This window comes from Drosophila takahashii, chromosome 3L (genome assembly GCF_030179915.1).
Source record: "Drosophila takahashii strain IR98-3 E-12201 chromosome 3L, DtakHiC1v2, whole genome shotgun sequence".
Lineage (NCBI taxonomy): Eukaryota > Metazoa > Arthropoda > Insecta > Diptera > Drosophilidae > Drosophila > Drosophila takahashii.
Window position 1 is genome coordinate 7,524,233 of NC_091680.1, and position 24,704 is coordinate 7,548,936.

The window sequence follows — 24,704 nt, forward strand, 5'->3', positions numbered from 1 at the left end:
CGGGTGTATCAACCGTTAGAGAGAATCGGAATCGTCTTCTTCCTCACTCACACAATTGCACTCCAGCGGCGTTCGAGTTTGTCGCTTTTGCAGTCTTTTGTTTTTGTTTCGGTTTCTGTTACTGCTTCTTCGACCAGTTTGTAGTTTTTGTTTATAGTAGTATCATCTCCCCAGCGAGATATTGTTGTTGCTGTTGCTGGTACTTCTCTGGTAGCCGAAGTCTCAGCTCAGTTTGCTACCGAGCGTTCGTCGGATGATATTGCAAAGCATCTGAGTCGCCGAGTCGCAGAGGTCTGAGCACTTTGCAGAACTGCTTAACATCAGTCTTTAGTGATAGCTCGCGCTTCTTGCTCGCACGCTCGATCGCACGTCGCCGTCGTCGTTGCGTCGCCTTACGTTACGTTGTTTTTGACCGCCGCTAAAAATCAGCACATGCAAATTAAGCTCAAAAATCACATAATTAATTGGAGTAAATCTAAAATAAAAATTTATAAATAATACCAAGCAAAAAAAAGAAATTCTTCATTATACTACACTATTAAAAAGCGTCAAACGAAAGCGGAAAATAAAGAAATACAGGGCAAGTGCGCGTGCGCAGCCAGGAGTGCCCTCACACAAAGGTGTGGTCACTCTATAAAACTAAAACATGGCAAGAGTAGAGAAAACATGGAAATAACCCAACAAAAATCTATATTTATAAATATAAAAAAATAAAGAAATATAAAACAAAACCACAAACTTTTTATTTAAATTAAAAAAGAGTCTTAGACCCTATTTAATGAAATTATTACGAAAATTTGCCCACATGTGATATATACCCTGCTGAAAAAAAAACACAAACACACATACTTAAATACCCAAAAGATATATATTTAACATGCTTCACGCTCGCCTAAAGTTCTAAAAGTCAAGTGCAATTTGAGCAAAAACAGCAACAACTCTATACGCTCAAGTGACGTTTTATTGGCGCAAGGTGAACGAAAAAATAAATAGCAAGCCAAAGCAACAACGGAAAATACACGAAAATACACAAAACCTTAAACGGCAAGTTCACAATGTTAGGAAAAGCAAACCCTAAGTGCGCAACAAAATAGAAACACTAAGCAAATAAATTGGATTAACTTGATCGGCTGATCAGCGAGTAAAAGCAGGTGAGTTCAAAGGTTCGCAGGGGATGGGGATCCAGATATCGAAGAAACGGAACGAACATTTCACTGTTTCTTGAGACACATCCATCATGCGAACATTAAAATGGGCATGGAGATGGGGATCGGAGTTCGAGATGGAGATGGGGAACATGTGAATTTCATTAACGAATAGAATTCATAAAACAAAAAAAAATCAAAAGGAAGATGGCGATGCCAGATAACGCTTGACAATCCGACTAACTGACGAACTGTCTGCGACTGTCGAGTTTCGTATGATTTAATTATACAAACCATATACACACTCCCCTATATGACACTTATACGACGGCCCAGTGGAAGCTATGGCCCAGGCACTACAGTTCGGTGAGAAAGTTTTCTCCCGTCGATCTTTGTTGACCAGTGCACTTTTTAGTGTGGCCATAAAACATGGCTAGATCAACAACAACAAAAGCAAGGGCAGGGCAAATAAACTTTACGACTATATAACAGAATCAATGTAAGTCAAGTGCGAGCGAGACGGCTGCCCAGATATAGTCGCCGCACATGTTTGCTTTATAATGCAAATAGCGTGTAAAGCTTTATTTGCCAGAATATTTGTTACAAAAATCCGAAAAGCCAGGCAAGATCCATGGGAATGGCATTAACTGCGGCACTGAAAGAAATTGGGGCTTTTGTGAAAGAGGGGATTAAAGAGAAATTGGGGGAGATTAAAGCTTCTGATCTAGTAAGATCGTAAAGTCAGATATTATTACCTTTAAAGAATTAAAGTTGATATGATGGGCTATTTTTAAAGGATTAGTTTATATTGATTATAGTGTCTTTGATTCTTTCTGTAGATACTCTCTTCAGTTGAACGTAATTCCTTTTTAGAACTTTTTGATTTCACATCTCTCAAACCTTTAGTAAAATCATTGCAATTTTTCTGCAAGTGCATTTTGCCCTGACTCGCTTGCAGGCAAATGAAGAATCTAACTTGGATTGCTTTTGCATGTGTCGCAAATATTGACAGACCCCATATACTCGTACTTATGGCGAGTGCCTTGTAAGTTTGCTGTGTTCTACAAGTCGCAGAGTGTGCACTTATTCTAGTTAGCTAGGGCAATCTACTTCACAGGCCGATTTTGCTGGCACCTTTCAAGAACACAGCCCAAGCCTTTTTCCTGCCTTCGCTTTTAAGTCCCGGAACACTCAAACTAATTTTATGAAAATTATTTTTGTCGGTTTACGATAGTTAAAAGCTGTTCTAAAAAGCTTATAATGCCTAATTTAATAATTAGAATCTTAAATTTAATGCTTTAAAAGACGTTACCAAGATTACCCTGTGGATGATTGCTTCCATTTAAATATTTTCTCATGGTTATAGTGATTCCTTCTAATTTACCTTAGAATCTATCATTATTCTAATCAAATTGATATGACAAACAATGATTTTGTAAAGATAATGTAACAGTTAATTAGGTCTCATTTAAAATAAAAGAAATTTCTTTAATCGAGGGTTTTTTGAAAAGTGTACCTGGACGGATGACTGACAAGAGTTGGCAGGGAAATTAACACATCAAGGTCGAGTGCTGACTTCAACATCCTTAAGGGGTCCGAGGCCGGAAAAGCACAATCGCTGCGAAAGGAGAGCAGAGCGGGGACAAAGTGTGAAAGTATTTAGTACGGGCGCGTTAACAGCGGCAGCAAAACGAGCTTACAAAATATCAAATGCAAATGTGGCAAGCAGGCCGCAAGACTCAAAGACGGACGGCGAGCAGCAAACACCTGTTGTCAGTTAACATGCCACCTCGCTTCAGGTGGGGGGCAGTGGGGATCCGACCTGGCCGAGTCTTCTGCCCAGGAGTGGGTCTGAAGGCAGGGTGACTCACGGCGCTATAGAGTCGTTCTGGGGGTTCTAGAGGTTCTTGGGGGTCTTGATGTGAGGCAGCTGATTGTCTTCTCTGGTCGTTTTGAGGTGCAGCTAAGCAGCTCACTTCCCCAGCATTTGCATCACAACAAATATCGATATTATTATGGGTAGTATTATTATTACTATTATTATTAGCTGGCAGCGTTCACTTGGCTAAATGTCAGAATGCCAAGCTGATTTGGAGCGAATCTTCAATCAGTTTAAGGCATTAAATGTGTGCGGATCAAGTATCAGTTCAAATTATTGTTATTACGGAAAAATGAAAAGCAGAATAGCTTGAAACTTGGGAATATATTAAGCAAAGACTTTACAATTTCTTCTATAAAATTTAGAATTATAAATTCTGATTGCTCCCTATAAGTAATTTAATCCAATCAAGTTTTAATTAAGATAGTCGCAAGTAGCATCTTAGATTTATATTTAACCATCACAAATGCAACTATTTAAACTCTTAAATTTTCATTTCAGTCCCTTCGGTTGAGCATTTCGAGCTCAGCGATCCCAGATTTCCATAATGATGAACCAGGATAATCCATATGCGGTAAGCGATCTCATATCGTTTTTATTATAAGATCACCTCCGTCAAAGAAAATAAACAGAAAAATAAAAATAAATATTTTACGACCTAAATATTGAGCAAAGCCGTAAAAAGTTTATGACTATAATAATTTCATATGCGACAAGAGAACAAGATGATTTCTGGCCGTATTGATAAGATATGTATGATATGGCCCCAAAAACATCAGCAAATCAAAGCGCTTCCGCATTTTCGAATTCGGGCGCAAAATGAATTTATGAATTATGGGGTTTGGGGGCATGCATAATTGCCCAACAACAATAAAAGCGACAGAAAGAGCGACGAAAATTGTGTATGGCCTAAACCAGTTTACACAAAAATCTAACAACGGCTAACAGCGGCGAAAATATTTAAATGATGTCATAATTTTAATAGGAGAAAAAACTCATAATAATCATAATACAAATACAAACTACGTTAAGTATTTCCAGCATACGCGATTCACCTGCTCTTTTGTCTTTCGACTTGAGCACCGGCTTGAAATTAATGCAGATCAATTAGTTAATGCTAAGCGAATTGCGTCGTCTCTCGGGCAATCCACATGCATAATTTAAGGCTTATTGTCTAGGAGGGCAGCTCGAAAAATATGGGAAGAGAGAGAGAAGGCGAAGAAAACACCTAAGTTGCTGCTAACATGGCACTAAATGTCAATATTTGAATATTAAATTTTATTTAAGTGCGTTTTTTATGATTTTAAGCTGATTTTCGTTTAGTCGATCAGTCGAATGCCGGCATCCACAACGGCAGAAGGCAGAAGGCTGGCCAAGCCAAAGCCAGCCAAAAACATAAACCAAGTCGGAGATCTCACAGCCCAAAGAGGCGGTCCCGTCGTAGTGTTAATTAGTTGAAATGTGAGACGATAAACTAAATGTTTGATTAAAATGAAGGCAACAACAGCGACTCGAATTTGGGCCACTTCTGAAGACGATGTCTTCGAGCGGCAAGTTGGTAGCGTTAGCTAATAAATTTATGAATATGAAACGAGCTGGGAACGTACAAGGAATTCCATTGGATTAGTCTGCGGGTCAGATAGTCTTTTGGTCACATTCTTGGTCTCGGTAGACAATATGACTTAAATGCATATCGAATTTCAGCTAAATATATTGGAGGAAATATTAGAAAAACATAAAAATAAATTTAAGTCCGTGTTTTTATAATATGCAAAAACTAAAAAATAAGCAAATGCGAAAAATGTGTGCTCTATGAATGGCCATAATTATTTATGCATATTAGAAACTAATGAAAATAAACTCAAATATTTAATAACGACGTATCAAGTTACTATCGCTTAAATGAGAAAGATCTCAAACAGCTTGACGTGATTAAATTTGAATTTTATTAGAGCACTTAATCAATGAAAATTATGAACTGATATCATATCATAAAATATATCATATATTGAAGTGGTATTCATTAGATCCCAAACATGCAGTTCTCTTAAAAAAACCACCAAATATTTGGCTTTAAAAAACCTTTAGTATCATCACCTCATGGGAAAGATACACAAATCTGCATTAGCTGACCATAAATGTACGAAAGCTTTAATGTTCTTGCAACATCTCCATATTGCCACGACCTTCGATACAATCACGCCTCCGAAATCCCGTTGATGACACGATGCGGCGAAAAAGAAAACTAATTTCCACGAGCGGCTTTTTGAGGGGCGGTTCGGGGCGAAAATGCATTACAATGTTGTGATGTATGTGAGAGAAGTTCACTTGACTCCGGTTCCCATCCTCCATCCTCCATTTTCCATCCGCAGCCTCAGTTTTGGGGCACACGCATCTGGGGGCTTTGGCAAATCTTTTCTATTTGCATTGGCAGCAGATGAAGAGGCTGCTGCCAACGCTGCCTCTTCGACTGCTGACCATTTTGGTCATAAACATTTGCGTAATGGATTTTTTTCATATTTTCGTGTGTGTCGTTCTCCTTTGCGGCTGCCAGCGGGCAAACACACAAAGTAAATTAATTACGAGCCATGCCAAAGTGCATATTTCCACGTTGGAAAATTCTTTCAGCGGCCGCGCAGAAGCCGGCTAAAAAAAATTAGTTATAAATGCCCAAAACTAAATAAGAAGAAACAGAAGCAGCAGGCAAATTAGCAAAGGCCCAAAAACTTACACACACCGAAATGTAATTACTGCACTTACCCGGACGCTTGTGGCTTTGTTGCAATTTCTGTGGTCGCAGCAGCAACTTCCAGCTGAGGAGGTGGAAGGGGAGCGGACAACAAGCTCAGTGGCTTCATGTGTAGGCCATTTTTCACATGCGTAGCCAGTTTGCCAGTTTGGAAGCGAAAAACCAAAGCGAACACGGCTTGAGGACGATGAGATGAGAAGCTGTAAAAGTTGTCCGGCGTCGGCATCTCCTTCTCCTACTTGTTTTACCGCCGCATCCTCTCTGTCAGCGGTTGTTTTTTCTGTTTTTTCTGCTTTTTCGGTGTGTGTATGTACATGTTGCGGTTGATAACTCAATTAGAATGTTAAATTTATGTTCGCAACAAGAAATTAACTTGCAATTAGAAAATGCCTGACTTGCAGCGCAAATCGTAACGAAACGAAACGAAAGACTTAGGACACGAACTTGTTGGGCAGGAGTCGATAGGTTGGCAAGGGGAATTAGCAATACCCTTCTAAAAACTGGGCTAAAAAAGATTATAGCTTAAGGGAATACTTTAGAGAGTATGACATCCTTTTATATTTCCAAAATTTAAATTAGAAAATAATTTAAAAAATATTCTATAAATAATTTTTGGATTATTTAATCAATCTTAATTATTTTAACTAAAAAAGTAGGCTCAATCTATAATTAAAAAAAATTCACTGAATTTTTAAAAATATTTTCTCTTTATAAATATGATTGCAATAAACCAATCTTTTCATTGAATAAATTGAAGTTAGATTTATAAAATTTTAACCCACTCCAAATATGTTAGTACCCTGGCCCAGTAATTATGCCAACCACAAAACAAATTGAAACAATTTAGCAAACGAAACTAAGGACAGACACATAGATTCGTATAATTGCAAGAGCAAGTTGTAGGGCAGCCAAATGGAAGAGTGGAGGGGCCAGGCCAAGCCAGACTTTAGACAAGTCTATTGCCATGGTTTTTGGCCGAAAACTAATGATGATGATGCACTGCACGCATTTGCACTATTTATAATTCGTGCGCAGACGAAGGAGGAGGCGGAGGATTGAGTGCCAAAAGATCAATGATCAATCCTGGACTTGATGACTCTACTAGACGGCCCGCGAGGAGCCTTAGAATCGGAATGAGTTGCCTGTTGCTGGCAGACAACTTCATTTGTTTGCAGATACATTTCACTGGGATGGAACTACAACAGATGGCTTCATGTGGTTGAAGCCTTTTGGCACAACTTTGATTTGGTGGGCCGTACATGTGTAATCAGTTTTCGGAGCGATTTTCTCCCGCAGCCGCCGCTCGATGATTAATGAGCGAAATTAGCCAGTCTAAAGCCCCAAAGACATGTGAGGGAACATTGCACATTGCACGCTGGCCGGTGGATGGTAGAAAAGTTCTGCAAAGTTCGTTAGGCTCTTGCCAAATGACTAAGGCAGCGAACTTGAACGAACTACACACAATTACAGCGCTCTTAAAACTGAACTTCCTCCCGAAAAGCTATAGAAGAACAAATCAAAGGGAAAAAACAACGCCAGAGAACCGAAATTGATGCTGACTTTGGCTTCCACCGTATGCATCATGTCATTATATCCGCTAACACAGCCAACTGGATAACCTTGACAAAAATCTTACAGCTGAATGCATTAGTAGTCCAAAAACAGCAAAGAAAAAATAGGAAAAAAAATCATTGGAGAAGCAGCGACTGGCAGAAACTAACGACTTGCAAATGCGGCCGGTACCAAACAAAACGCTATTAAACTTCTATTATTTAAGTACTACATTGTGCACTGATACTGAAAGCGAAAACGAAGAAGATCGTCGGTCAGCCGACGATAATGAGACCCCAAAGACTCCGACTCTTCGAGTTTTCGAGTCTCCTAGACTCTACGTAGCTAACAGAGCAGAAATCCCAAAGCGACCGCGTACTGTTTGCAAAATTATGCAATATTATGTAATTATACAGACAATCAACAAGTGGGAGGGCCGGCCAGCCAGCGAATACAAGGCAAAGCCAAGGGGTTGCCTACTTTTATTGCTCACTCCACGCCGATCGCTGAAGTTGGAGTGCTGAGGTGCCTGAAAAATGTGAAAAAATGTGAAAATGATTGGGGAGCATTATTTTCAAATTAGCGCGTGGCTTAAAGATAAGTTGGGGCAGGGTTGTCCTCCCCTTTGCCGCTTGCCCCTCCACAAGACACCCAAGCAATTTCAAGTGCTTTCTGCCTCATGGTTCCCAATGTGAAAAAATATTTGAGAGGTTCTGAAATGCTCTTTTCATTGAATTTTTTATAGCAAATGGTTTAAATTGATATTCATAGTACATATAAATTATTAAGACTGTGATTTTCAGTGTGATATATTTTATATATTTTATTTTAAGCACTTCTACAAGCTTAGCTTTCTGAAAAAATATTTGTTTTTTTATTATAAAAATAGATTTTATATATTTTTCCTGGTGCTGTAATATTTGTTTTTAATTTCTCAACCTTTTCATTGCCTTGTTAGCTTCAATTCAGTGTTGGAGTTTTATTATTGTAGAATCCCGAAGAGTATTCCCCCATCGACCCACGCGACTTGGGCTTCTTTCCCGTTTTGCTTTTGCTTTCGTTTTCAAGTTCAACACTTTGCCACCGCACAGAAACTGTTCCAACTGGTTGCCCCGCCACTTTATTACGCTGATAAGTTGGCGCCTAATAGCGATAGTGGATCGAGGGGCGGCCTGCAATGCGGTGCGGTGCGGGGCCCTTTCCTCAAAGAAGCGTAACAAAATTGTTATAATTTTCGGTTTGTAATCCATAATAAAAAATAATGGCAGTGGCAGAGCTGGAGGTTTGTTTTTCTTTTTCTCGCTGTGGTTTATCTTTCATTCGGCTTAAGGTCAAGGTTGTGCATCGTTTATTGGAGTCAAGTTGGCGTGGTTAAGCGAGCGAGCGCACCGCATAATGAGCTGCCAAATTGTTAGAATTGTTTTCGAGTCAAGGCATTACACATTAGGCTAAGACCCAATCATGAAATTAACAGAAACCCTCTCCATCTCCGCCGCCCCCGCCAACGACCTCTGCACGATTGTGGGCAAAACAAAAAAAAACTAAAAAACTAAACAATTTAGCTCGGCAAATTGAATTAAATTTATATAAATTGCATATACTATAGGCGAATAGATACACATATACCGAAGATCATTGCATGCCCGCATGTCCGCTTACATTAGATCTGAGCTTGAATCTCCGGGCTCAGCTTCAGTTTCGATTTCAGTGGCGCAGCGAGCAAATTGTGCCCATTGTTGTATTAGCTGTTTATTTTTAAAGCGCACTCGGCTACTAATAACAAATGCCTTTGTTATTGTTATTGTTATTTCTATACCATATTTTGCGCACACACGTGACGGAGATTCCCCCTCGCCTGAGGATTTAACGAGGGGAAGCTGGCATTGAGACGAGATTGGCCAGAAGTCGAAAAGTAAATATCAACAATGCCACTCCAATGATCATTTTTTGCCCAAATCTCTGAGTCTTCTGTTATTTTTGATTCCCACCAGTCAGCGCAAGTCAGACCACAAGTTAATTCAATTTTAATTCATCGTCTCTTTTAATAGTTTTATGGAAAGTGAAACCCTATTTTTGAATGGGCCGTCTCTGGGAATATCTTGATTCAATAGAAAGGGAAATTTATTTTCGTGGTCGTTTTGAAAGGAAACGAAAGAGGTTAAGGGTGTTTTATTTTTGCTCTTAAATGATTGGGAACTTATTCAAGGCTTTTAAAATATTTATATTTAACTAAACAATTGACAGAAAAAAGCCATTAGTGTTTTATATTTTCAGTCAATGAAATCAAATGACTTAGGACACGAACTCTATTTTTCAACTTTGGGTTTATCAATTGAGAAAATTACCTAACTTGGATGCTTTTTTATGATATATTCTAAAACCTTTAAAAACAAATTCTTAGTAATTATTTAAGGCAAAACAAATGACTTAAGCAGCAAACCTATATCCAACTTTTCTACCCAAATTTTCCTTCAAACTTTTGGCACTTCCTAAATTTTCCTCTGAACCGATGACACACAAAACAAAAGACTCGGGCCACAAAACCTTTTCATAAATCACTCGAGTAATTTTTCTACCAAACACTTTTCAACCTGGCTAACTTTTTGGTGAAATGGTTCCCATAGTGCACTTCTGGCCCCAACCCAAGTGAAAAAAAAACCAAAAAAAAAAAAACAGTCAACCACATAGCACAGGCACAAATTGCTCGTTTCGCAAAAACACAACAACAGGCTCATCTGAGGCCACAACAAGTACAAGCTTTTCACTGTGCACTGCTCTTATTTAATTGACTTTTGACTCCCCCGAAATCCACGGGAACAACAACAACAACTGCAGCATCGGGCAGGGGAAAATCAAAGGGGGGACAAAAACCACTGAGTCAAAGCTTACTCAGATAACAACGAGACAACAAACAAATAAATCGCATACAAAGAAATAGAAGCTTGAACCAACAGAAAGAGGGGAAAAAACAAATAAACAAACAAAAAACGGCGAGGAAAAAATAGAAATAAAAAGAAAGAATTGTTGGCTCTGCAAGTGCAAATAAAACGAAAGAAAAAAGGAAAACGGCTGAGAGACGCGGACACATTTACTTATCGCGCCTCTTTTCAACAAGAAACGGTGGCAACTCTGCCACAGCCACAGCCAGCAACAAAACACATGCAAAATTGCCCGGTGAGTTGCCAGGGCAGGCGGATTGAACCGAAAACTGGCGAAACATCTGAAAGGTACACTGAGCGACATTATCTTATTCGATACATTGTATCTCATCGTAAAATTGTACAAGCCTATAAGTACATTTCATCTAATTCAGAGTGATTGTTGCTTGTAATTGGTGCTTTAAATTTATTTAATATAAAATGATAAAATTATTTTAGTCCCTTTTTAGTGATATTATCATTATGAATATTTCTCTAATACCCTTATAAGCATTTAATATAACACTTAAAATATATTTTAATCATATAAGACGAACTCAAATTTTAATTCAGGTCGTAGAGCAAAAAGATTATTTTAAATAAGCATTTCTAGGATTATAGGGCCTTATAAAATCGGAAAATATTTAATAGTTCCTATTACCTAATTAAAGTAAGCTGTGATCCCGTGATTTCTCCCAGTGCCGCCTCTGACCAACTTCTGCTCACTTCTGCCTCGGCCTGCGCCTTCGCCTTTTGCCGGCTTCTAATGATCCAATTCCCACGAGCCGCGACGCCGATGACACTGGCTGCAAGGTAAAGGAGCAGCAGCCAGCAGGCAGCAGGCAGCTGGTGCAGACAACCAACCACGACGACAAAGAGAAGCTTCCAATGCAAAAGCCAGAGGAAAAAATCAAGAAATAGAAGGTGGAGGTTCGCCTCTCGGCTCCTCGCCTGTTTAAACAACTTTCAAAGTTAATAGTCTGCCCGGCGTCGAGACGCTCTGGCCAAAAAGCCAGCCACACCGCGGCCACATACCAAACCAGCCCGAAGCCCAAAGCCGAGCCACCAAACCACCAAACCAGCAGGAGTCCCGGGCCTCTTCCATGAATCATTTTTCTTGCGGGCAAAGAAAGCGGCTGCCTGCCACCGCCTAAAATCCACCTCCACTCCACCCGCTGCATTTGCTGCTTGGTGGGCTGGTGTAAATGTTTTGCAAGTTGGCTGTTATAATTTTGTTCGGCTTTTATGGCCCCACCACACACGGGGAGAGAGAGAGAGATGGCCTGGAAGGAGGGCAGTGGGTGGGGAGAAGGGTGCCCACGTCAGATCTGGCGTATACGTAATGTGAAAATGTCTACTAATTAAAATGGAATTTGATTTTGAGGATTTCTTGGCTCCTGCAGCGGTCAAAAAGCGTGGGAAGAATTTTTAGCCAAGTGACATGATGATTTTATTTCGAGTGGAGAAAGACTGACATTGATTGCAGCTGGAAAACCTAGACTTAAATGTTGGGAACTTTATAATAGACTTCCCAAGATCTCCTGGTGGAACATAACTAGCTTTTCTTAAAATATTAAAAAAAATATATAAAATAAAGATTACTTTCTTAACAATTTTTTACGCATTTTTCAAAATATTTTCTTTTTTTCCAATAAATATTAAATATTTTATTTCATCAAATTGGACATTTTTAGTGGCCGTGTCCAAAGTAGCTTGACTTTTCAAGGCCAGCTTTTGCCTACAGCTAGCTGACAATTTTCAGACAACCAAGTCGGCAATCTATCCATCCAACCATTCATCCGCTCAGCCATTCATGGTGCAATCCATTCATTCTGTCGCATCCTCTATTTGTCGGAATTGTCTGCCTGCCATGCTGAGCATAAGATTTATTTCCAAAGTTTTATCTGCACTTGTTTTTTGCGATTTTTTCGTGGGCCCCCCTGTTTGATTCGCATACGTCAAGTCGAGCCATTGGCATCTGGTGCAGTTCAAATGCTCATTGAATCGAAAAGCCAGCTTTTTATGCCAAATCATGGATAGTAAAAATCACAAAAAGCGACTTAAAATGCAATTTCCAAGCGCTCACTAATTTGTTAGCCAACTTTTGTGGCCTTTGTGGGATTCGGTTGGCTGTGATTAATTTCGTTGAGCATTTCACCTGCGGCAGCGGCTGTCAGTCGCCCCCAAACGATATGAATACACTGGGAGAAAAGCCTGGACAAATACAAGTTTCTACGAGCAAGCACAAAAGTAAACACACACAGATACGGCTAATGCATGTATGGAGCCAATTCCGTAAAGACGCGCACGCCGAAATGTCAAGTCAAACACTTGTAAGCAACAATTGGCACAAGTTTGTTAGTTTGCCGTTGCCTCGCTTTTGCCTGAGCTAACATTTAAAATTGTAACAAATGCCACAGCGATCGGTGAACGTGTGGCTGGCAGCCAACAGCGAGGCAACAACAACTGCCACAGCAACAATATCGGGGGAACTGCAGCAACATTGAGCATTGCATTCGAGTCTCGGAAACAGAAGAAAACCTCGCACATTTTGCACGCATTTGCATAACAAGAAAAATGACTAGGAGATGCTAGAACGATACGGGAATTTTGAATACACTTACGATGGAGTGGATCTGTTACTAAGGTATCAAAAAAAAATACTAGTATAGAAAGAAAAATAATTAAAATATAAATAATCTTATTTACTAAATGAAAATATATTTTATAATATTATATAAAAGTATTCTGATTTTAGTTAACATTTCTAAAGAGACTACCCCCTTCATATTCAGAAACGGTGAGAATTTCTTTTCCAACGCACCAAAATTGCTGTGCAAATATTTCCATTTCCAATTTCAGCATTGCAAATTGCACTTAAAGTTCTCAGGAAAATTTGTGCCTGTGCCCTCGGCTCACCGTTCCCCATTCCCAACCCACTTCTCCCACTTGACGTTTTCCTGTCAATTTTTCAGCATAATTTGTACTATTTTTGTCGGAAGATTTCAAATTTTAAACGGAAATTGCACAAACACTTGGCACATGGGCGCTGAAAGCCGCTCTCGTCGGAGACAGAGAAAGAGTAAACAGGGAGGCCCGGAGAATACAATTTAAATTTCACATGAGCTCATAAAAATAGTTACAAATTAATTATAATGACAAACAGAGACGAGACCGAGACCAGGAAGGCAGGGGCGGGCAGGGAAGGGGAGGGGTTGGTCGAGCATTATAAATCCAAACGTTTCCTGCTTGACAGCTCTTGAAGAGCTTCAGAGCTTTGGAGCTGCAACAGTAACAGAAACAGAAACAGACGGCAGTGAGATGATGCTTCAAGTTGCAAACTCTGCTAAGCTAAGCACTTTTCATCATCGCGATAATCATCATCAGCGGCATGATCATCGTGGCTCATAATTATAGTGTTTGGCTTTGGCTTTTATGTGGCCTAAGACAGCAACAGCAACAACGACGACAGCGACAACGACAACAATTAGCTAAGTACGAAAATCAAAACGAAAGACTTAGGCAACGAACTCGCCCGTTCATGCAGACGATAAATGATGATGGATTGACTTTTCAGGGGTGTTGAGACCCAAAAAACGGCGGAAGAAGAGAAAATCCGGGGGAGTAACTGTGTGAAAAGCAGGGGAACAAAAAAGGGAAATAAAATAAGGGCGTTTTCATTGGCCCTTTAGTAATTGTCAAACAAAGCGTATATCAATCATCAAATCAAATGCTGTTGAAAAATTTTATGTGACACAGAACCACTGATACTTTTCATTTTTTATGCTTTAGGTCAGATTTTATTGGATTTATTGAGGAATAAAATTAAGAAAAATTCTCTTAAGTGAAACTAATTTGTATTAACTTTCAGTAATTGTTAAAAACATGATAAATCACACATTAAATAAAAGAAGCGTGGTCTAAAAAATATTCTCACTGGCCAAACTATAACAACTGCGAATAATCGTCTCTCGCAAAAGACAAACGCAGATTCCATCTGAAAGATTTCGTATGATTGATCACTCCCCTGAGGGGCTTCCAAGGGCTGGCCCCCTAAAAATGTGTGTAAAATTTGTTGTGCGTTATTTTTTTGACAAATTGCCTAAGCATAAAGGCCGCGTGACTAAGCAAAGAGGAGTGCTGCTGGGTCAGGAAAAGCGAAAGAAATGCGTGTGCAGCTGAATCTCCAACTGCCTCAAGTATTCGTAATGCGGCGGAAAAAAGGAGAAGAAAGAAATGAAAGCCCGAGAAAAAATGTATCAAACATGCGATATAACCATTTTGACAAATTTCGCCCCTCTTCTACCGATCGACTGGGGACTAAACGAGTTTGCATAGCCAACGTGACTCATCTGATTGGCTGGGGTTGGAATCAGCTATTTACTTTGCAGCTGCCTTCAGAAGTTGATCGGACTAGTTGCGAATGGGAGAGTGTAATCGATTTAGATTTAGATTAATGCGAATAAAAGTCATTGTATGCAGCTAAAGGTGTTCTATTGAATTAAATTAAATATAAAACGCTTTCAATTAAATATTTTAAAACTAATTCGACTTCAATTGCATCATCTTTGTTTAATGTTTGGGAGTATAAATTGATTTTAGCCATAAATATTTAAAGAATACCTTGTGTAAATCCCATTACGAAATGATTGCACGAGGTACGCAGCTAACAAATAATGCAAATAAGTAAAGCTACATGCATAACACTAATAAAAAGGAACTATTAAATATCGAGCTAGCATAAGGTGTTCTTTTAATATCTCCTAATGAGTGGTAATACCGAGGTCCATAAAATTTTATTCTGGTGCTTTAGAAATCGGAATATTAATAGAAGAGCCAGCTGCACTTGTAGTTCGTACCCGTATGATAGTATAGATATTTTCCCACTACTGTTTAAGTCCAGTATGGGTGCAGTCTAGAGCTAATCGCATTTGTTTATACACTTTTATCTGCTCATCACTGACAGACGGGCAACACCAACACACAGAGCTCCAAACGACCGTCTTCAGTGTCGACGAGTCATGAATAGAGTTTATAACGAAAAAATAAAACGAATAAGGCGAAAAAAACTTAAAAACTAGAACAATTTGCCGCAGCGCACAATGAACAAAGCGAGGCAATTGCTTTGTGCATGATTTCATTTTAATTAAATTATGTTTTTGCCTCTAGCCTGCGCTTTTTTATAATTGCATGCGAATCATGAGGGGGATGAGGGGGAGGGGACCTGCGATCCGCGATCTGCGCACTAGATGTGCAAATTTGAATTAGTATTAGTACATGCCAGCCAAGGTCAGGCAATTATCATAATTTTTTTTTGGTCTGCCAAAAAGAAGCGAGGGAAGCAAGAAATGAAAATAAGCAGAAACTTAAACCGAGCTTGGACTTGGTCTTAATGGCACTTAGCTCTTGAGAGCTTCAGGCGAGGCAAGCCGAGCTCAAAACTGGAGTAAACGTGCCTTAAATGAATTTTAATAATTTTATTTAATTTTTTTTAGTTTTTTTCTGCGGCCGCATCTTTTATTTGCCCAGCTTAATAAGCCATATAACAAAGCATCTTATTATTATACATATACGTACGTTTTTTCATTGCATCATCGGGGCATGAAAAATTATAAATTCTACTTGCTATTTTTGCTGCGCGCTAAGGTTAACAACCAAACAACATCAAACAACAAACAGAACAGCAATCGCCATAATTAATCACACACAAAATCAACAGCATCCACTATTGTGGATGATGACTGGTGGAGTTTTAGCAGGTATTCATATTTTTTTTTACGTCTATTTGTCTTGGATCAACTTGTTGCACTTCTGAGGAACTGGGGGAACTTTTATTTCGGGAAAATATACCAACTAATTAAAATAAATTGGCATTGTGCAGTCGAAAAAGCTCATCAATATTCGCTGCCCATCAATAACCTGCGCACAGACAAAAATGTTTTGTTAGTTGCGCAAAAAAACAAATTGCTTGACAAAGAAAAAGGTTATTAATATTGTGTGTATTTAATTAAAATCTTGCAGACGATGTGGTCTTTTTGTCGCTCTCGCATCTAATTTATAACACTTTCACTTAATGGCCAGGCTAATTGTGACTTTAAATGTTTCGGGGCAGCGATGCCTTAAGCAAATTATGCAATATACTTAAAAAGCTGAATTTTCGCCGTGAACAAAGAAATTAAAACAGGTCTGAATCAAGAGGGTTGATTAAGAAGATTATAAATAGCTGATTGTAATTATGGGTTAGCTGTTCTGCCAAGCTTATTATGTTTTATATATGTGATATTAATAATACACAAATATTCAAAACCCATTAAAATATATGGCTAATCAGTAAGAATTTTACAACTGCAGGCAGTTATTAAGTTATTGCACTTAAAATTCCAGATGTTAATTTTATAAAATGGTAAGAAATATAGGGAAGTTTCTGAAGCTGCCCTCTGAGATTGTAAATTTTTTCTTAACGGTTTCTTTAATTAGCCAGCGATGAACTCACAAATCAATGTGCGACACTTGGTTTAAATTCGAACGTGACACCAAACAAATAGCTTAGGATTACATAGTAAGAGCAACAGAACTTGGCCATCGGTTCTCCTCCCTCGAAAGCCAGTTAATCCCAGTGCCTTGGTAAGAATGTGTCGCTTGTCTGTTGTAAAATAAATGTTTATGGCTTTTTAATATTGCACATTGTCTGCATAAATTTCACGGCGTCTTTCGATCCTCTCTCTCTCTTTCTGGCTGGCTGTGATTTAAAATCAAACTAAATCTGCTGCCAATCCGCAGGTTGTTGAAACTTGAAACTCATAATTTTTAATTTATTTTATGTGATTTTTATTTGTCGATTAATCCCAGCCAGGCTGGCAGTTCGGCAGGCAGGCCGGCAACGACCAGACCCGACGACGCTTTAAGAAACCTAAACGTAGGAAATTTATTTCCAACCCAAGCGGAGGGGCCCAAAAACTAACCTCCAACTCAACACATAACACGAAATCAGATTAGCATGTTTTACAGTCAAACAAGGCACCTACAATAGCAGCAGCCACTCGGGAAATAAGGAACCCCAGACCTGAACGAACTAAGCCAATTGGCATGGTATTCTCTTAAGACCCCCGCCCCCAAGTCGGGGATTTGCTTATTGGTAGGACGGTCGATCCCGATCCCGGAGAGGCGAGTGAGAAAAGTGAATGTGTTGAGTGCTTTCTCCTACTTTGTAATGTGCCAAATTGTTTGTGGCCCCCAAGAATTATGGCCGAGAATCGCCCGTGGGCCAATTGGTGCCATAAAACATAACAAAAGCCTTCGGAAAAGGTGGCCAACTTGACTTGGCTCGGGAATGAGCCAGATATGGACTGTGGCTACCAGTTGGGCAGCCAATTTTCGGTTAGTTTGATATATTTGAAAGCATTTCAATTGGTCTGCGCTCGAAGCATTAGTTTCAATGAATTGGTTTTTAGACTGATTTTTTAATGGTTTACTAACCAGATTTTAGGCATTACTTAAGTGAGCAAGTCATAAAAAAGTATTACGATTTGTAGTTACTTTTGTGCTACCCATATCCAATTCCTTGAATATTTATTTTTTAATTTTTGTAACAATTTAAAATAGAAAAACTTTAGAAACATTCAGTATCAAAAAAATATATTTTAATTATTATTTAGTAATTCGAGGACTTGTTGGAAAAATTATTTTCAAAACATAATTTTTTTTCCCATTTTAACTAAAACGTTTTGTAAAATTTAAGAACCATTAAAAAGTCTCCCACGATCATGGTTCAACCTTCTCCTTGCCAAATTTTCCCCTCTTTGCATGTGCGCGTGTCATCAGAGTTTCTGCTCCAGTTCCAGCTACAAGTGGCAATAAGAAAAACGCAATTGCAGCCGATCCGATCGATCCCCCTGCCCAATTTTCAACCTGACTATGGAAAACCAGGGGGAAACACGGGAACACAAAAAGCCAACTCCTGGCACCCAAACAACAATTGATGGCAATTTGTTGATAAACATTTCGCTCGCAATAAATAAACAAATATTCCCTCAGCTACAAGTTGCGCCTATTTGCGAGAGGGGCTAGGGAAGGAGGAGGTGGGTGAAAAAAGGAAGGTACAGAGTTTGCCATATAAATGCAAATGCTGCTTGTTTGCTCAAAGAGTGTGTGTGTGTGCTCTGAGGCAATTTTTCATTTGATTCCATCTTCATATTTTATTATGGGCCCCTAGAAGAGACGCTTAGCCACTTACACAGTGAGAAAATAATATAACTAGGATCTACAAAACAAATTATATAAAAATTGTTGATAAAGTTTGAAATATTTATTTTTTATAACTTTTTTTTATATTCAATCTCAAGCCCACTTTTGACATTAGAACTATTCAATAAATCCAACATTTTCTTTCAGTGCTGGGAGTTCATGGTCGGGTTTTGTTGGCCATTTGTTGGGGGCTCCTTTGGGCCCGTTTCCCATTTCCATTTGTCGTCGTTCGTTTCTCGCTTTTCGTTTTTAGCCGTGCTCCTTTTCTTTCGTTGATACCAATTTCGCGATATGACAAACTATGTTTGCATTTTAATTTTTAATGCGTGTGAATTTCGCTGGCGGCTGGTTTTCCAATTCTCTTTGGGGGTTTGGGGGACTCGAAACGAGATGGAGAGCTCCAGATGCTCGTGTCATGATTTGCTGTTGCTTTTAATTGAAATTTTATGAATTTATTGCCTCAGTTTCTGTGAGGCGGTGGGTGGGGAGAGGGTTAGAGATCCCCCCCAAAATTACTTACAATCCCATTCTCATGTCCTGTGTTCTGTTCGTTCCCATTGCAGATGAATCAGACGTGCAAGGTGTGTGGAGAGCCGGCGGCTGGATTCCATTTCGGAGCCTTCACGTGCGAGGGCTGCAAGGTGAGTTCGATGTTGGAATTAATTTGAATTTGATTTGAAGGACGCAATATCTTATCTAGTTTGGAATATTTAATTTGGTGGATAGTAGGATTTTAGTTTAAAAAAGTTAGAAAATTGTAAAATATTATTGTAAAAATAAGAAAACAATTAATAGATATTTATTAAAGTTGGACAATATATTTATATTCAAATCAAAGAGGATTCAGTTGTTTTGTGTTGACTTTGTCTTGGTTTTTAAGAGAAGCCAATTATAATTTTTGTTTTTTTTTTTTTGCATTTTGGCCGCAATGTTTCCGTAGCAACAGACACTTTTAAACAAGCATTCCTCTGCGGCCCAACGTTTTCATATCAATCGCTTCAATCGATTTCAATAAATCGAATTCGCCGCCTTCGTGATGCAAACGCTAAGCTGAAAAAGTTATGAGGCCATTCTCCTCGAAACTGGAATGTTGAGTTCATCACAAAGGAGGGGGAGTAGCAGCAACAAATGGCTGCCCCAGGCTAAGGTCAAAGTTAAACAAAGCGCCCCACAAATAATTGATTTAAATACGAATGCTCCTTTAATGGTGGGATGATCATTTTTTGTTCGTTCCGTTTCGTTTCTTCGCCGACTCGATTTGAGTTCGAGTTCCATCGGAGGGATTTGATTTTGTTATTTATTTATTTTTTTGTTTGATTTTTTTGTCGTTGTCGTATTTCTTTTCTGATTTTTTTTTGCCCACGCCAAGGAGAAAAGGTCAACTAACGTACAATTTGTGGGTCAGCGTTATTTGATTTGTGCTTGGGCCTCGTTCGCAATGGCGTGGGCCTCGCTTGGCTAATTTAACGCCCACAAGAAGACAAAAACAACAACAGCAGCACAAAAAAAAAAAGAGTAAAGAGGCCCAAGAAAAAACAAACAAACAAAAGTGAATCTGCCTTGATGCACAAAATTGCTTGTAAATAGTCGTCCATCCGTCTGCTTCTTGAAACGAAACTGAAAACAGAAAACTAAAGTCGAAGAAGAACGGGCCTGAAATCCTCCGTTTCCATTTCCATTTCCGACCCAGTAATCTTGATGCCCAATTAACCTTAAAAGTGGATTTTCGCATTGTTTCTGTTTCTGCTTCTTTTTTTCTGTTTTTGTTTCTGTCTCGGTTCAATTTTGCGCTTCGTCGTCAGCATCTCAGCACCGGTGTTTCTTCCATTCAAAAGCTCCACCTACGATCAGAAAACGATGCACTGAAAGAAATCAAATAAGAAATATCTAATAATATAAGGGAATATTTGTAATCAGGCAATAGACAGAAAACACGCATTAAGTCGACATTTACTAAGTTTGTAAAAGATATACAAATAGATTTGGGAAAAAATCCTTACTTTGGTCAATTACTTATTAAAAAAAAATAAAAGTATTTTAATATTTTTCCTGATCAATATTTAAAAATATTAAAAAAATGCTCATGAACAGAAAATAATAGGTATGACTTCACGAATTAGTTAGAAACATTTTTATTTCATTGAATAATTCACTGCAGACAAGGAAATACTTATTTTATAAATATTAAAATTAAATATCAAACCATATATCTAAAAAAGTTACCAAATAAATTCTCAGAAATTAAAAATTTTAGTCTCGAAAATATCATGAAAAAGTTTTAAAAAAAAAGTGACACGCTTTTCCGAGTGTATCCATTCAGTCAGTCATTTAGGCAGTCTGTCCCTTTTGGTTGATTGCAAAGCCAGGCAGGCGGGCAGGCCGTGAAGCGTTGGTGATTTACTGCCAACATTGCAACTTGGCATAAGTGTTGCACAGCCATAACCTTTGCAACATGCAGCAGCAGCAGCAACATGTTGCCCTCTGTCCCGGGCTTTTTGTTTCTTTCTCATCTCAGCTTTTGGCTCTCAGCTTTTCATGGCTCCTCCGCATTGAATTAAATTGTTTGTTTGCTTTGTTGCAATTGATTGTGGCTGTGGTGCCCCAGCCAACGGTTAATGCCGGAGGTGTAGGTGGTTGCCGCTTGTGCATGTCGATTTGCCTTATTTCTTCGTTTTTTTTTGGCACTGCGCCTAAAGAGGTCTCGGTCTCAGCAGCCCCGAACCAGCCGATCCGATGATGAATCATCACTAAAATATAATGAGATATTATTGTGGGGCATTGAAAGCGTTTTATTGAATGACATCATGGGTAGCGATGAAAGAAGTGACTGGGGAAGATCGATTTTGTTGAGGGAGGAGTGACGAGAATTCTGAAGTGGTTACAAATGAAAACGATTAAGGGTTTCGCAGTGAAATATATATTTTAGACTTTTTTAACTTAAAGTTAGTTATGGCACAATTAAAATATATTGAGGAATCGTTTTTAGATTAATATTAAAAATGTATAAATGTAAAAGTACTGAAAAAACTAAAGGCTTTAAAAATATTTCATTTTACCATATAGAATTATACCACTTTTCCACTAAAATTATTCGTTATTAGCAAGTTATTATTATATTATTTGCCATTATTTTACTAACCTACTTTCCATTATTTTTCCCTTAATTTACAGTCCTTCTTCGGCCGATCGTACAACAATCTGTCATCGATTTCGGACTGCAAGAACAACGGCGAGTGCATCATCAACAAGAAGAACCGCACCGCCTGCAAGGCGTGTCGCCTGAAGAAGTGCCTCATGGTGGGCATGTCGAAGAGTGGCTCCCGCTACGGCCGCCGCTCCAACTGGTTCAAGATCCACTGCCTCCTGCAGGAGCAGCAGCAGCAGGCGGTGGCTGCGATGGCGGCGCACCACAACAGCCAGCAGGCGGGTGTCGGTGGTGCGGGAGCAGGTGGCTCGGGCGGTGGTCCAGGAATGCCCAATGGAATGGGCAAGGGCATGTCGGGTGTTCCTCCACCGGCGGCGGCGGCAGCGGCCCTTGGAATGCTCGGGCATCCGGGTGGCTATCCGGGTCTCTATGCGGTGGCAAATGCCGGCGGTTCGGTGCGGAGTAAGGAGGAGCTGATGATGCTGGGACTGGAGAGCAGCGGGGAGTACGGCTCCCACAAGCATCCTGTGGTTGCCTCGCCCTCGGTCAGCTCGCCGGATTCCCATAACTCCGACAGCTCAGTGGAGGTGAGTTCGGTGCGGGGCAATCCGCTGCTTCATTTGGGCGGAAAGTCCAGCTCCTCGAGTGGCGCCGATGGCAGTCAATCGGGTGGAGGCAACGGAGGAAGGCCACCACAAATGCGCAAGGATTTGTCGCCATTTCTGCCGCTACCCTTCCCTGGACTCACTTCCATGCCCGTGATGCCACCACCTGCGTTCCTGCCCCCCTCGCACCTGCTCTTCCCCGGCTATCATCCCGCCTTGTATTCGCACCACCAGGGTCTGCTGAAACCCACGCCAGAGCAGCAACAACAACAGGCCGCGGTGGCTGCGGCGGCCGTCCAACATTTGTTCAACTCCAGTGGTGCCGGCCAGCGATTCGCACCGGGCACTTCACCTTTCGCCAACCACCAGCAGCAGCACCACAAAGAGGAAGACCAGCCCGCAGCGCCCAGAAGTCCAAGTAACCACACAAACAACAACCACCTCTTAACGAACGGTGGTGCCGCCGATGAGCTAACCAAACGCTTCTATTTGGACGCTGTGCTCAAGTCCCAGCAGCAAAGTCCACCGCCGACCACAAAACTACCGCCACACTCAAAGCAGGATTACTCAATTTCAGCTCTGGTCACACCAAATTCAGAGAGTGGCCGCGAGCGCGTGAAGAGCGAGCAAAGTAATGGCCAAAACGAAGAGGAGGATGAGTCGAGGGTGCCGGAGATCATGGATAATGCCGAGGATGATGAAGAGGAGGAGGAGGAGGAGGATCTGGTGGTATCCATGACGCCACCCCACTCACCCGCTCAACAGGAAGCGGAAACCCCTGCTGAGGAGCTTCCAAATCCCAGTCCCGGCCAAGATAATCCCATTGATCTGAGCATGAAGACCACGGGTAGTTCGCTGAGCAGCAAGAGCAGTAGCCCCGAAATCAAGGCAGATCCCGAGATCTCGATATGGAGCGATATGGAGAAAAACGATACGGAAGACGATGATGAGGAGGATCTGGAAGTTACGCCAAAGGAGGAGGAGTTATCAGACCAGGAGGCACATGAGGATCATGCAGAGGAGGAGGACAACAGTACCACTGAAACAGTAAAGACCAGCATTGAAAAAACCCACAATAACAACAACAGTATCAGCAGCAACAACAATAACAATAATAATAATAATATCCTAAGTGATAGCAAGGCCAGTAAAGCGATCAAAAGGGAACTGGACGAACTCATAGAAGCCTCCAGTGAGAACGGCAAGCGTCTGAAGTTGGAGGCCCCCGTTAAGGTGGCCACCTCGAATGCCTTGGATTTAACCACTAAGGTCTGAAAAGAAAAAAAAATCCGAAAACAAAATGACAGTTATCAGCCACTGAAGATCGATTGAGGCAATAGAAAATTAGCCCCCCGCCAAGACACCATCACCACCAAAAACAAGAAGAAAAAACTAAACAAACAAATACAAAGCATATACGAAACAATAAACGCATGTGAGTTATATAAGATAATATATATGAACTCTTTGGGGGCAGAGGCAGAAAAGTTTGACTCTGATTAACAAGCGCTAAATACGAGTTCGTGCCGTTTTGGTTAGATGTTATCACATCGTTTAAAACAACTAACCAAATTGCCAAAATATGCAAAAGTCGAGCGGCCCCCGACAAGAGATATATTTGCATATTGGGACCGAAAAGTATAACACAAATGTTATCTTTCGATAATTTATGCAGTGAATTATAAACAAATTTTTCGGTATGCCCACAAAAGCGGCAAGAATACAAGTTCAGAAACCCAAAATAAAAATATAAGTGAAGAGCTAAACAAATGATGAAATGGAAGAAACTGTAGCAAAATATGCAAAAAGGGCAGCTTATCTGTATCGCGTATGCATAATAATATCGTAGTGGAATTTGTAATCCGTAAGTTTCGTTTTCTTCTAAGCTATAAACCATATATAAAGTATAATATTAAATGACTAGCTATTACTTAGACGTTTCCAATCCCCCCCAAGAGTATTTGTTAGTTTAAAAAACATGATTCGTTCTATAGAAATATTATATGTACCGCTGGTAGACAAATTCTGTGTAATCTTACTCGCTTTGAGGATCGCCCGAGTTATTAGTCACAATTAGCAAATTTTAAATGTACGACAATCCATGGATGTAAATGTAAAACAAAGTTGTATAGCAAATAGCATAAATTATTAATTATAACTATTGCATAAGTATTTTTCCTTTTCGTGTGATGATTTGGTATGCAAATCAGTCGAAATGATGATCGAGAAAATTATTATTGCTGTCACCACAAATAAATACAAATAAATATTTAGATGAACAAGAGTTTCTTTTATTGATTGGGCTTGGTTTTAGGTTTTGATTTCGGTTTTTGTACCAAAACGACGACGTTCCACGATCTACGAGATCGGCGGAGAAAGCTGATTTCTCAGACTCCTGCGGCGCTGCTTTGCCCGATGGCAATCAATAAAAAGAAAAAAGAGTATCTGATGGATAAATGTGTCGCATA

General features: G+C 39.8%; 1 protein-coding gene across 1 annotated transcript; it reads left to right on the forward strand.

The window, feature by feature from the left end:
• The first annotated feature begins 843 nt into the window (after positions 1–843).
• On the forward strand, positions 844–24,518 carry knrl (knirps-like). The gene is made up of 4 exons (XM_017141659.3): positions 844–1,151; positions 3,526–3,598; positions 19,050–19,127; positions 21,658–24,518. Exons 2-4 carry the CDS (start codon positions 3,572–3,574, stop codon positions 23,509–23,511), a joined length of 1,959 nt encoding a protein of 652 aa, XP_016997148.2. The 5' UTR covers positions 844–1,151; positions 3,526–3,571; the 3' UTR covers positions 23,512–24,518.
• Positions 24,519–24,704: the final 186 nt, after the last annotated feature.